This window comes from Terrapene carolina, unplaced genomic scaffold (assembly GCF_002925995.2).
Source record: "Terrapene carolina triunguis isolate 2854851 unplaced genomic scaffold, T_m_triunguis-2.0 Scaffold193, whole genome shotgun sequence".
NCBI classification, from domain to species: domain Eukaryota; kingdom Metazoa; phylum Chordata; order Testudines; family Emydidae; genus Terrapene; species Terrapene triunguis.
The window spans coordinates 3,182,234-3,197,357 of record NW_020664544.1 but is presented as its reverse complement, the minus strand read 5'-3'; the positions used below and the strand labels follow the sequence as shown (position 1 = coordinate 3,197,357).

At 38.6% G+C, this 15,124-nt stretch overlaps 1 protein-coding gene across 1 annotated transcript in view; it reads right to left on the bottom strand.

Annotated features, from left to right (window-relative positions):
• Window positions 1-571: 571 nt before the first annotated feature.
• The window catches only part of IKZF3 (IKAROS family zinc finger 3), a 37,060-nt gene continuing 22,507 nt past the window's right edge, over window positions 572-15,124 (bottom strand). Inside the window, exons 6-7 of the mRNA XM_024205201.2 lie at window positions 7,535-7,647; window positions 572-1,275 (exon numbers count right to left, since the gene is read on the bottom strand). Coding sequence (XP_024060969.1) covers window positions 572-1,275; window positions 7,535-7,647 — 817 coding nt within the window. The remainder of the gene's footprint in view (window positions 1,276-7,534; window positions 7,648-15,124) is intronic.

Below are 15,124 nucleotides of genomic sequence, written 5' to 3'. Positions count from 1 at the left end.
GATATGTGTTTTCCCTGTTTCAATAATTTGGCCGTTTTAGGAATACCTCAGGAATTGAAACACTAACAGAAAGTGTCTCTTGTGTGTTACTGGCTGGAATACAGTGGTTCTGAAAGGGCAGTAAGGATGGACAATCTTTTGTGCTGAATTTCAACTTTTTTTATGAGAATTATTACATCAATATTTGACTTTGTATTTCACTCAGAATACAGCTAGATTGCTATTTTGCTATTACTGGAAGCAATGTTCTAACAAAAATACATGTTAAAATATTTAAAAACATATCTTAAGTTGCTATTAATTTTCACAAAAATAAAGTTCATACAAAATCTGTATCTGCCAATCTTTGGTATTTATATATAGTGCCAGTCACCACAGTATCTAGGCACAGATGCTACAGAATACTGCATTTCGAGTAACAAATAAAAAGCCCCATCAGTACTTTGCTACTACGAGGGACACTAACATTTTTAGAATTGGCACAAAAAATATTTAAGCAATTTTTTTAGTCAGATTTAAAAAACAAACAAATCTAAAACAGATCCTTTGGTCTCTTGGAAAATCAATCCTTTTACTTCAGGACCACTCTGTGCTCTCCTCGTGCTATATGTGAGGAGAACTCATATCTGTCTTGGCTTCTGTACCCACACATGTTGCATTCGAAAGGATCACGGAATCCGTGGCATCCCATATGAATGGTGAACATCACATAATCCAAAAACAAGACACGACAATGGTCACATCTGTAGACCCCGATGACGTCACCTTCCTTATTGATAACCTTAAAGGCATCACGTGGGCATATGGTTGGTGGCTTGATTATGTCATATGGCCTTGGGAGCTCCTTCAAAGATTGGAGGCCATTGCGGACCTGGGAGGGGATCATTTGGTTTTGATGGTAGGTGTGACTCTGGCGCTCCTCATGGTTGCTATCAGTATCTGTGGAGTCTTGGCCACTGTTGTTTGGGGAAAGGCCTCTGTCAGAAGACAAACTTTTGTCTCTAAGGTGGGCATGGCTCTTCTCTGTGTCTTGTGGATTGCCATTTGACATTTCAGAGCGGGTGAGTGGTATGGGATACAAGCTGCTGATGACAGGGACCATCTCAGAAGTGGGAGCTGGTGGGGTTTGTACAAGGGGACGCAGTGCTTCTGCTCCAAGATAGCTGATCGCATTATTTATGGCCTGGTCCATCATACGTCCTTGCATCATTTCGCTTTCCTTTTCATACAAGAAACTGGAATTGTAATTAATGTCAAAGCTATGTCGCTTCTCACCTACAAGAGAGGAAAGAAACTGAATTATTGAGTGGATTGTAAAAGTATTGAAACTCTAGGATCCTTTTCTAAATAGCAGTAGTCGATGAAAAGGAAACAGATTTGAATTTAGCTGTATGCTCTTTGGGGCAGGGATGCTGTTTATGTAAGTAAATTGACTTTTTGAAGCACAAGCCCATAGGAAATGGAGCAATAGAGAAGTTAGTTAAGCAACTTGCTGGCCAATCCATCACTGAGCTTGATGGTTCTGGGATTTAAGGTAAAGATTTTAGGAAAGATCGTCAAGGATTTATTTCCTTCATCTTTGCATAAAATCATGTGAAAATTGATTTATGAAAAACAAAACAGGCAAAAAAAGTCAATTAGTCAATAAACAAAATCCACAGCAGGTCCTGAGAACATTCCCTCTAGCTCTTTGATCATCTCCTGAGAAATTGTACTCTTCTGTGACAGGGAGGGTAAACTGGCCACTGTCAGAAGACAGAATACTGGGCTAGATGGATCTTTGGTCTGACCCAGTGTGGCTGTTCTTATACCATTCATTGCTTTATATATAAATTAAGTAGTTGGAAGGCCTCTTCAATAAGATTACATAGGCATAATTCTGGGACGATTGCATTTAATCTTTTTACATTTCTTTGCATGGGAACCCTCACTTAAGCTTTCTTTTTGCAGCTCGTTTGTTCTTATTGGGTCTGATTCTTCATGATGTTACCTGGGTGTAAAACTGTAGAATTACATTGGAGAATTACGCCCATTGTATTTTAATACATTAAAATTAACAAAAATTTATGCATATTCCCAACCTAGACTGTGGCATAATATAGCTCTCCTTGGACTGGAATTGTTTCCTTTTAACTCGGTGAAGGTTCTCAGATAATACAGTATTGGCAGCCATATAAGTAGAGATAATGTATTCTTTTGGAACATTACATTACATCTGGCTAGATTATGACTATCTCTAATGCAGTTGCACAGGGGAGCAAAGCCCGCCTCTGCCCTATGTTAATGCTGCACACATTGTACTCATCCAAGCATCAAGGGAATGGGGAGAGAGCAGAGGGGCTACACAACCTGCTAGCAAGGTATGGGACAAGGAAGATTAGCGTGGGTGGAGCCATGGCCCTGACCCTTTGTGTGCCAGGTGCAGAGAAGGAAGAAAGCTGCACTCCAAAAAAGACTGAAGTAACTCTTTTGTGGATGTCTAGAAATAAGTAACTGAATTCTGTGGTTAAATGAAACTTACAATCTTTCATAGTTAAGAAAATGGACAAGCCTGAATGTTCACATGCAAGTGACTTGCAAACATCAGATCCACTAATCTCTGAGTTACGGTAACTTGAATAGTACAGATGTTTATCAGTCACCTGTAGACACTATGACTCAATGTATATGAAACTCACCAGGTTTCACTGCAAAGACAGCAAAACCAGCAGCTCACGTTTCTTTTATAAAACACTTTTATAAAAAAGGTTAGTGAACCACAAGAATGTAACTGCTTCCAACCCTCAGCAAAACTTGTGATCCAACTTCTATTCAGAGGGAACAAAAATGGTATAACACACTTGAATGACTCATAATACCAGTTCTAGACAAATGAAAGGTTTAATCAAAACTGAAATAAAAAAATAACAAGAGCAAAAATATACAGAACCTTACTATGAAACTCCTGTTAAAAAGCTCGGCAGTCATTGAAATAAGACTTGAAACAAATGTCCTGCCCTCTTGTGGTCATTAACGATCTGGCACTACTTTTCCCAATAGATATGCGAGCCCTCAGGCCCTGTTCAAATTCCCACTTAGTTAATTCCATTCTGCTTCCCTAAAATTCCATATGATAGTTCAGTTAGATAGAATATCCCACTTCACTCCCCTGACATAAATAGGGATGTCATGTGTTGTGCACCTTTAAAAAGCTTCCATATTCCACATCATAAAGAGTGGTGAGTGAATGATTTATCAGGTTATTAAGTTTGTTAAGCACTTTGGGATGAAAGGTGTTACATATTAAATAATATAGTAAGTTGAATTATTATTAGATCTCATTATTGAAGGCACTAAATGTCAGAAAAATTAATAAGTGTATATTCTTCACTGCATTTACATCATACCAAATGATAACAAAACATTATAGGCAAACGGATGGAGTTCCACTGGTTTTGCTGTGTTCTAAGTCAACAAGCCTTTGCTTAAAAGGAGACAAAAGGCAGCTCAAACTTTGCCCCATTAAGACAGCAACAAGACAGGGGTGAAAGAAAAGAAGAGTAGATCAGGAAAAGGCAAGAGTGCACAAGAGTCATGGAATAAAGTGAAGAAGATTAATTAGGGCATAAAGTAGTGATACAATTTTATTTATTGCAGCATTGTGGGACAATGCAAGAGATTACTGTGAGTTAAGTTGCTATTGCTCCCAAAGGAAGTACCACACAGTTACTGTGAAACAGCAAATTAAGAACCAAGCCTACATTCTCTTCTACTGTTGATTTACAAAGCTAGCTACTACACAATTTAAGAAACATCTTTCCCCAGTTTATCTTTTTCACCTCAGTGCAATGCAAAACTTTCCCCTTCAGAATTCACACGATCATATAACGCAAACACATCGCCAGTTGCTGCTCAGTGATGCTTACTCTACAGCAGTATGCAGATTTTTGTGACATGATGAGGTGTGGACACTGGAAAAAGGGAGTGAACCTGCTTCCTGTTGCTCTGCTAACCAAGGCAGGCCATTTTTCATTAGTTACTTCACACAGAGAGCTGGCGGTATTTGCTGAAGTTTCAAAACTGTACTAGCACATTTACCACTGGGGAGAAAGATATTTTTAATACTGCTCTCAAAAAGAAGTAGCACAAAATGAGCCATATGGGCAGTTGTGTAAACTGGCACAGCTTAATTGATTTCAATAGAGCTACTTTGATTTACACCAGCTGAGGATCTACCCCAATGTATATTCTATTCAAAAGATGAGCAAGTTTAATTGAAAGGTTTGCCTACCAAGCTATATTCCTATTCCTGGGTATCAGTTCCACTTAACATACAACTAGAAAAAATGGCTAACTGAAATGGTAATTACAAGGTGCTAAATACTACAAGTTTGGTGCACAGAAGTACACATTAGAAATCTGTCAGGAAGATGGGGAGTGTAACAGCTGTTCTCCCAAAACCCATGGAAAGGCCAAAGGCAGAACCTCTGCAACAGGAGCCATGAAGGGAAGGTCTCAGGTAAGTTTTAGGAGTCCGGGGTATGGTTTGTTCATGTATATTCATATATGTCCTGGCAACTGCAACTGCACATACCCACACAAATTATTTGCACCAGTGGTTCTCTACCTGCGGGCCAATTAGCACACAGCTGTGGTCCATCTCAGCTGTGTGCTAAAGGCCATGGGCTCCAGGCTCCCAGCTGCCCTGCTGCGCAGTGAGCTCCAGGCAGCTAGCTGCCACATAGCCCCACATGGTGGGGCTCAGTGTCCGGGCAGCGCCCCGCACAGCAGGTCCGGGTCTTGGGGCCCCGCATGGTGGGCGTTGGGGTCCCTGCCCCCCACCCAGCTCTCCGCTCCTGGCCCCACTTTGTGGAGGTGTCTCTGGGCAGAGGGCGTGGAGCATAGGGGTTTGTGTGAGGGTTTAGTTGGGGGATACTGTGGTTCTCAACCTGCAGCCCAGATAACACTTTGTGGGCCGCATATGCGGCCCACAATGATAAATAGATTGAGAACCACTGATTGACACAATGGGGCCACTGCTGGTCAGAATGTGATACATAATCTTTTAGAGCCATGTACATGATGGGCCAGAATTTGGCCTACAGAAAGGGTGAGACTCTGCAGTGTCACCATGTTTAAGAGAAGTCAACAGACAATTTAATAGTGTTTCTTGTTAGTAGACTTCTTTCATAGAAATGAGCCTAGGCTGGCCTGTTGGTTTACATCTCCTTATCCCTCCTTCCTGAGGAAATGAAAAATCAGCACCCTTCTGAGAACTTGGTTTCCCAAGAAATCACAAAACTGTCCTGGCAGATTTTCCCTCCTGCACATATAGTTCAAGAAGTCACAAAAGTCAAGCCAAGGTCGGACAGACTGCTGCTGCAAACATGCCACTCAAGAATAAAAGGGAGTGAGTGACTCATGCTTTTTTCACTTATTACCCAACAACGTCATGCCTGTAGCAGAGGTTCTAGAGAAACAACATGTTTCAGAACTCAATTACTCTATATCACTAAAAGAATGTCCCCAGTGCCCCCAACTTTATCCCCCAAAACACTTCTTTATACCACTGTGTCAGCTTGCACTGTTAATAAACTGTATCAATGAAGCATTACAATAGAATAAAAAGGGCTCCATCCTGCAAGGTGCTGAGCAAAGCACTTCAGCTCATGCTTAACTTTAACCACGTGCTTAAATTCTAATGAAAAGTTTAACATGTGCTTAAGTGGTTTACTGAATCAAGGATTAAGTTCTTTGTTGCATTGGGCAAGAGTGTTTAGCACCTTGCAAAATCACACCCCCAATGAATTATGATGACAAAAATCTGAGGCTGCTCTCAATACCAAAAAGAAGAGCTAAAGAACTTGAACAGCATTTTAGGAATCACAGTATGGCCTGCAAGGCCTAATCCCCAAGGCCAATATTTTCAAACCTGGGTACCTAAAGTTAGGGTCCTAAATCCATATTTAGGTGCCTATGTAAAAGTGGCTTGTTTTTCTGGGGTGATGAAAGTTCACGAGTTTCCACTGAAACCAATAGGTGCTATAGGTGCTCAGCGCCTTTGAAAATCAGGTCACTTTTATTTAGATGTCTAAATTTTTACTTAGGAGCCTACCCTTTGGTACCCAGATTTGAAAATTTGGGCCCAGAATTTCAAGAAACATCCTTAGTACCCCTCTATGCAGGGTGCAGATCAGACTGTATGAAAATGGATTGCTCAAGTTCTGGCAGCTGATTTCTATTACTATCCTGTTTCTTTCTGTTCTGTGAGTGTGAATGTGAATTACCACAGAGGCCAGTATTTGCAACAGAAAATGTATATTAAGAAAATTAAGCATCCTGTACCACATATATCCCTCTGGAAAATTTATGATTAAGACATTATTAGTAGCAATGTTGCATAACTGCAGGCTAATTAAACTCCTGAGCTCAAACACAACTTCATATAGTGCAAAATAAATAACTATGACCAACAGACAGAGATAACAGCATCAAACACTGCTGAGAAACAGGATCTGCCATTAAACTCAGATATACAGGATTATTTAAAAACTATACCTTTGATTGGTTAGCTATTTTAATTAAAATACCACAGTGCATATTTTTTTTATTTAAACTTGAAACAAATCTAGCTACCTATGAGATAAGTATTATTACTAGTACTATATACCCAGTTCAGCAGGCTACTTGGCAAAGAGAAACGTGTTTTAAACTTATTTTGATTGCTGCAGAAAACATCAGGGATATTTTAGTAGACCAGTGGTATAAATTAGAGTCAAATATTTTTCTGTGATCATTTGTTTATAATCTCATTTTGAAAGCTCAAGATTCAGTAAAACTGAAATGAAACGAAAGCAATTTTATAAACAGTCACTAAAGAAAACAACAAATGATGTGAGACCTTGCTATTTAAGATTTCCAATTCGCCAAACATTGATTTTATAAAATTAAACCCAAAGTAAATTCTATGGAAATGTATTGTGGCCATATTTTTTTAACCAGAACAAGAAGGGGGTTGATCCTATCATTCAGATTCAAATGTTTAAAAATGACTTTCAAAAATTCAGTAATTTTCTGTCTTTGGGCTCTATTCTGCAGTGCCGTATGCCTCCTGCAAGGAGGTACTGAGCACTTTCGACTTCCATTGACTACGATGAGAGTTCAAGGTACTCGCCCCTAACAGGATCAAGCCCTCTGATTCTTCCCCAGTAAAACCCTGGTACAAAGGTTTTCACACACACACAGAGCTCCAAAACAACCCCTCCCCCACCCACAAAATGTATATTTATTAACCATGCAAACACTAACACAAACAAGTACACAAAATACAGTATGAATTCAGATCTATTTGTCATTTATCTAATTGAACAATTTCTCTTGTTTATCAAATACCTATAATCAGTAAGTAGAAGTACAGCAGGAAAGCAGAAGTTACCTTATTTAAATACATGATGGACTAGAAAGGGCCCTTCATAACAAGTACTGCTATTGTACCTGTTGGTTACCAGCCCTCACACAGTTAACTGCTGCATGTGAAAAGACTTTTTATTCTTACCAATAAATTTCTGAGGCATTGAACTTTTTCGCTTTGCCACGTTGCTCGCTAACCTGTCCAGCACGAGTGCTCTTTCAGTCCCCATCTCTGCTTTGATGTGCCTTGCCTCCACGCTTGCTAGTTTGGAAAATGTGAAAAGAAAACACACGTAGGTTAAAAAAAAAAAAAAAAGGAAGAGATGAATGGTTTAATCTCCGGAGTTTGCCACAGTAACTGGAAGGAAACAGTCTGGAGATCTGATGTAAACTTGTTTTGTTGTTTTTCTGTTGTTCTTGTTCCTTGCGTCTTGGGCACCAGTTGCGGTCAGTGGAACCAAGCACAGAAACGCACACAAATCTTGCAGTCTTAAGCTCGTGCAGGAGAGCATAACCCATACAAAACCAATATCTTCATTAGCAAGAGGAAGTGTAAAATAAACAGGCTGGACGTGGTTGGTTACAAAATACAGATGGAGATATAAGCCCTGCTCGGCTTTCCTTTTGATTCTGAGTAACACTATGTGACAGCTGCAGACCAACAAAATTCTTCAAGACAGCTTAAAAAAAGATACAGTCCCTATGTTATATTATCAAAAGAGTGCAAGTATTTTAATAATACTGCTCAGAAACTAGGGTCATTAGTAAGCTAGCAACAAAGAAACATAAAATCTTCCTATAAATTTTACATTTTTTAAAATAGCCTTACAATACTGTCTCCCATTCCCATTTTTTTCCAGATTCTAGAAAAAGTCTGTTATCTAGTCTTACATTTTTTCTGTTTGTTACAACTGAAATTCACTGTGCACCCTCCATCTATGCATCGCCTGTAGTTTTATCATTAGCTATTCAGATCTATTTAAAACTATTTAAACTGCCTAGAATTTCTGAAATTTAGGAATACTCAGTGTGTGTCTGTTCATCTAGTGCTGTGGCTCTTGGCCATTTTAAGAAACTTACCATTTTCCAGAGTAAGACTAACCAGTGCCCACTGTCACACATTCACACACTGTGGATGCTCTCAACCTCATCAGATTTCTCCAGAACTATGAACTGGACCAGCCATGACTACCTGTTTGTCACCTCAACCCAGTATTGCCAGTCTCGTTCTGATTTTAACTGCTCTAGCCCCCAAATTCTTGTTTTCTCCTCAGGGACAGGTATTATTATTAGTGATATGCAGGAGCGCCGCCAGCTTTTCTGCCGCCCTAGGCGGTGGAAGGTCCCGCCTCGAAATGCTGCCCCCCACAGAGGCAGCGGAAGGTCCCGCCACCGAAATACCGCCGCGGTCTCTGCCCCCTAAATTGTAGCACCCTAGGCGACCGCCTAGGTCACCTAATGGGTTGTGCCGGCCCTGGTTATATGTATTAGAGCACCACTAAGAGGCACTAACCAAGATTAGGGCCACACCAGGGTAGAAACTAAACAAACATATTAGAGACAGACTGTGCCCCAAAGACCTTACAATCTAAATGGACAAGATGGACAAAGGGTGGAAGGGAAGTAACGTGCCCAAGGGCACACAGCAGGTTGGGCTGTGGGATGACCTCACTGTAAACGGACAATTTAAATGTTATAATATTTCACATGGATACCATAAGATTTGGTGCCTTGTCTAGACAGGAGAGAAGTCTTATCATAAATGGAGGATACATAAACATTTTGATACTGCAGACCAATTAAGTGCAGTTTATAAAGTATTAGACCTAAATTAATCTATTTGCTAAAAATACAGCAGTAGAAATAATGTAAAATATGGCTGTGAAAACAAAAGTGCAATATCATCCTCCTTTAAGCTATTGTGCAGTATTTTTCTGACATTTAAAAATAAGTTAAACCTTACTTGTTTACTGTTACTGTTATTGATATTGAATGTATTTCAATCAGTACTAACCATGACTCACCAAACCTCAGCCATGACTATTTAGTTTGTCAATGTTTGTACAGCATTTTGAAAATGTAAAGTGCTTCACAAGTGTTAAGTATCAAACTGCTCCTGCCATGAAATCTAGCTATATATATGACTCAGAATGGATGGAATAACAGGGTCTGTATCTCCATTGTGTTACTCTGGTTTTATGTAAGTGTACCTCCATTGATTTACATGATAAATCAGGCCCACAAGTGAACACATTCACAGTGTTTTAAAGATGATAATACCGTGCCTTTATATTGTGATTATTTTTAATCCAAAGGATCACAACATGCTAAACAAACTTAAGAAACATATACATTCTATAAACAGAGATCACTTTATCAACCGCTAAAATGCAGCTGCCTCTGGGGTGAAAGAGTATACAAACACAACATAGCAGTTGAAGTGGGGAAGTGAAGAAGAATACCAGAATCAGTTGAAACTGCAAGAGAAAGTTAAGTAGGCAAAATTTAATTACCCAAGTTGGATTTTGGCCAGGATCTTTGGGTTCACTCTTGCAAATAGTGCAATGGGATCTTTAATGTCAGCTTACATCTCATCCAAATGCTGTCACATTCAGCAACACAATACGCCTTAGCATCATGCTGGGGCATTTGGTTTGATATTAATTCAGGGGGAAGAGCACCCCTTACTAAATCCCCAGCACCACTCCGTATGGCACCCTGGGTTATCTTTGGAGGTCTCCTATCAAAGTTCTGAATCATCCTAAACCCAGTAAGCTTTTGATTTTGACAGGATCACTGTACAAGGCAGTTTGCTATTAATAACGAAAAGAAACTCAGCTACCCACATCTCTCCTGAACAAAAACAAGTTAAGGATTATGTTTTAAACTATGGTCACTTTTTATACCCAGAAGTTTTTCACTGGAATGAAAAATATCAACGCAAAAGAGGGCACAATAAATATGTGATAACAGTATTGCTTACTTGTTTATTTCTTTCCTGTTCACAGCTCTTGGTTTGTTTGCTTTTTCTACTTTCTTTTATTCCTCCTATGCCTCTAAGTCTTTCCTAGTATCCTCTCATCAGTTTTTGGTGGTGGTGTTTTTTAATATACGTTCTCAGATCTACCTTATGTATCTATTGGTAGAACTCTAGAAGCAAGAAACGGTGAATACAAGATGTTTTACTCAGCCCAAGACCTATATTGGGAGTTATCCTTAGCATCTTGATGTCAAATTGGTTTTATCAATGCCATTTATTTACCACTGATGGAACCTTACTACACTACAGTCTAAAATGGTAGACATGCAGCTTCCTGCTGGGTGACACTAATATTCTGTGCAGAGAAGAGATTGCTGAAGAGACACTAAATATTGACCTACATAGTATGTTCTGGGTCATCTGCAAATGTCAGTTTTCTACACTGTTGTGTCTCATGATTTTAAGTTTTTCTTCCACATGCTAGTAGCCCTTTGTTTTTAAGAAACTGCAAAATATGGGCTGCAAAATATATTTGCAACCTCTTCAAAATGTAGTTCTAGAAAAACAATATGTTTGTTTCTGTAGCAGAGGCGTACAGGCATAGGCTCAGCTATCCCACACCTTATCATTGCAGCTCTCCCTGTCTAAAGGCTGGCCTGAGATGATCCCATCTACCTGTTCATTCTTGTCCATTTAATTAATAAAGAATAATACTTAGCAGTTATGTAGCATTTTTCCTCATCCAAAGATCACAAAACACTTCTCAAAGTTAGGTAAGTATCTTTATGTCCATTGTATAGATGAAGAAACTGAGTCTCAAAGAGGCAACGTGTCTTCTAAAGTGACTGCAATTGCAGTTGGTCAGTTTTTGGCCAGTCTTTAGGACTGGAACCCACATCTCCTGACTCCTACTCTGGTACTTTATTCACTTGATGTTCCAAGTAGAAACTGTGTCATTTCAACATGTAGTTAATAATATAATCTAAATACACCATGAATCTTTTTTTGTTTTTGTTGTTTTGTCACTTATTGACCTAGGATGGCTCAGAAGGATCTAGATTTAAATCAGCAACCATCTGAAAACTCTTTTCTGGATGGCTTGACAGAGGCACAAGGAAATGGCAGATGACTTGCCCAGGGTTACATAGAGAGTAACTGAACAGCGTGATCGAAAACCTAGACTCTTAATGATGTTATACTACTTTAGATTGTGATCTTGATATGTCATTCAAATCAAATAATGTTGGCCATGGTTCATCTTTGGATGGGTCAGCACTATAAAAACTCCCAAGGGTGCTGCAGGAAGTGTTGGAGATTCATTAGGTATTATTTTTCCCTCTGAATCTTTACTAATCAATGCCCTAGCATGGTGTTACAAACACTGAGGAGCTGTCTTTCAGGTGAAATGTAAAGCCAAGTTTCTGATCGTGGTTTTCTACCCAAGAGTAGGACAGTGTTAGCTCTAGTGTCCTGACCATTTTCAATTAAACTCTCCCTGAGGTCACAATTAGTTATGGCATTCTTCACTTAATGTCTTAGACATCTGTTTAGTGCTTATAAATGCTGTTGTCCACTCTATCAGTGTTTGCATTTCAGGTGTAAGTGTGTGCGCATTTCAGTGTTAGTCCTTTGTTTAAAAAACATTTTGGGATGAAAAGCATTACATACATGTGAGCTATTTTTCATTACTGACTTCCACTTTTGCTATAACCATTAGACTCGTTATTCTAATTTCTTAAGAGAGCAGAGACTCATTATACTAATTTCTTAAGAGAGCACTGTCTCTAGTAAGCTTTACTGTCTACTACCATGCTGTAGAAATAGAGGGAGTTGGTCCTTTTCTTCCAGTCATGAACATTGATATTTTATCATTTGGCCTGTAATGAATTGTTTCCACAATGTGGTTTCTGTCACACTGTGACTATACTTTTTAGTGCATGTGGGCATCGTTAGCAAACCCTGAAGTGCTAAATGAAGCTCAAATTAGAGGCATTGCTTCCTGTCACATCTACTGTGTGGTCACTAAATAATGGAGAGTGGAACATAGAGGTGGGTTATTGTGCTAAGAAAATGGTGTGATCAGAGATTGTTATCAAGGACTGAGCTAAGTTCTAACAAGACTGTTACATAAAATCTTTTTTCAGCAATATTGTTACAATGCCACATTCTGCGCAAGTAGAATACTAAAATGCAATGAGAAATTATTTAAAATTTGAAAAGAATGGATGAACTGAAGATTGCTGAAAATTCTGTTTAACTAGAGTTCTGTTTTTTTTATTTGCCTTTTTCTTCAGTTCATTTCTTTCAATTGTAGTTCTATGAACAGTCTGACATAACTTTTAAGGGATACATTAGGTTTCCATAATACACCTTGTATTCTGCTGTTGCTGCTGCTTCTGCTACTATTATTACTAGTGTGTTGTGTTTTTTCCCCAGTGATCTCAAAGAGCTTTACAAACAATAATTAAGCCTCACAATCTTCTGAAAAGATAGGTGCAGTAAATCTTATAGCTATTTTAGAGATAAACTGAGGCATTAAGAGGGTAAGACACTTACAGGACTCCCAGTCCCCGGATATTACTTTTAACTTTTGGAATTCAACTTTAGATATATGGACTTTGTCCAGGAGTCATTAAAAAGAATAAATATTCTCCAAGCTTTGTAGAGAGCCTGTGTGCCTCAGGGAAATTATATGTTTATATGTTTGTTTTTAGTTTATTTTTTTAATAAAAGAAGGTTAACATTTGCATTTAGAAGTTAGTAACAAGATGCAACTATTGGAGAAGGATGAGAAAAAATGGAATCGGCCTGCAGATTTTATCCTCCTGAAAGCAGCGGGAATAGACTTGGTAATCAAAACATGGATCTATCTTGAGGAAAATTTTTATGAAGTATATTGTCTGCTCCTGGAGTCTATTTAGTTCCTCTCCAAGCCAGAGTGAATTTCTGGCTTTTACTCCAGAGAACACAGGTCTTGGTCTTACTCTGCTCTGGTTTTCATAGAAGAGAGTAAATAGAAAAATCTGATCCATTTAAGTACAAATCACAATATTCATCCAGTTCTTAGACTAAGGATAACATTTTCAAAAGGGCTGAAGTGATGTAGAAGCCTGATTCCCATTTTCAAAAGAGACGTAGGCACTTAGGAACCTAAACCTCATTGCCTTTTGATGAGACTAAGGCACCTAAATACCTAAAATCACTTTTGAAAGTGAGATTTAGGAGCCCAAAGTCTCTTAGGTATTTTTGAATATTATCCTGAATGTCTAAAAATGTCAGAGCAACACTGTAGTGTATCTCCTTGAAGCACCATATGGAAATCATATAATTGTTCCCAGGGCCGGTCTACATAATCATATGTTCCTATTACTATTATCCTCATCCTCCCCCCACAGTTTCCTCCATTTATTTATTACACCCTTTGCTGCATCTTGTCTTAAATTAGGGTGTAAAGCTCTTCTGGATAGAGACTGTCTTTTACTATGTGTTTTTGCACTTATTATAATGAGACCCTTGTATTACTTAGGCCTTCTGGACACCACTGTAATAAATAATAATAATCACAATAGCAGCAGCAGAGTTACGGGTAAGAGGAGCAACGATATGACATTTCAAGATTTTGCTCTTGCTGTCTCAACCAGTGAGGGGGAAATGCCACATTGAGGTGGAAACTTCTGAAATGTTGACAAATGTAAGGTGAATCTTTTTGCATATCAGCCATTGTGATCAATGCACGTTCCACGTGTGGAACGAGGGCAGAATATGCCATCTAATACAGTGCCTAACAGCAGAGAATTGAATAGAAATGCCTCAGCAAGATTAGAGTTCCTGTTTTTCATAATCTTACAATGCCACTAAAAAACGCTGCAATATTTTTTAAGGTGTGAGGCCTTAAAGGCAGAGTATACCGATACATAATGCTGTACTGGAAATTTATATTTCCTCTATGACCAATTTATGGCTTACCGTACTACTTTAGCACTGTATTTCAAAGATTATGGATAAGTGAAAAGTTGCCATTCTGAAGTGAGTACAAATGATGGGAACGACTATAAAGCAGAAATCTACAGTAGGTATAAAGTTTCTGTGCCTCAATTTCCCTGTGGTGGGCATCTCAATGTGATTGCCACCATGTGAGTGTACCTTGTAACATAAAACTGCAGTTATGGTATGTACAAGTTCTCATGAAAATCACAACTTGCTGACACACTCAGTTAACCATTTACTTTTACTGATACTTAACACATTTCTTTGTGCGCAAAAAGGAAAACACTCTATGAAGCACTAATTAACTTGATAAATCATCATTTCCTGAATTTTTTTTTTTTGCACACTAACGGCCAAACCTGCAAGCAGCTCTGCAAGGTGGGGAGGAATCCCTGCACCCATTGCAGAGTCCTAATAAATCAATGGGGCTCCGTGAGTGCAAGGGCTTACCTTTGTGGTCCTGCTTGCAGAAATAGGGTCTAAAATAGCTGAATATTTTTTCTTGATAGCCATATCCCGACAAGAATTTTGTTATGTTTGAAGTGTCCATGTTAATTCCGTAACTTTATTATTTATTATTATTATTATTATTCACATAAAAGAAGTATTTTAATCCTTATTTTAAATTTTAAAATTTTCATATTTTATCGGAGGAAAACATGCACTTAAACTCTTTGTTTGAAAAGAAACATATATTTCAAATTCAGAACCAAAAATGAGAAGCTTGATACTTTACATTCACTTTTCAAGGCAGGAAGTTCCTACCTA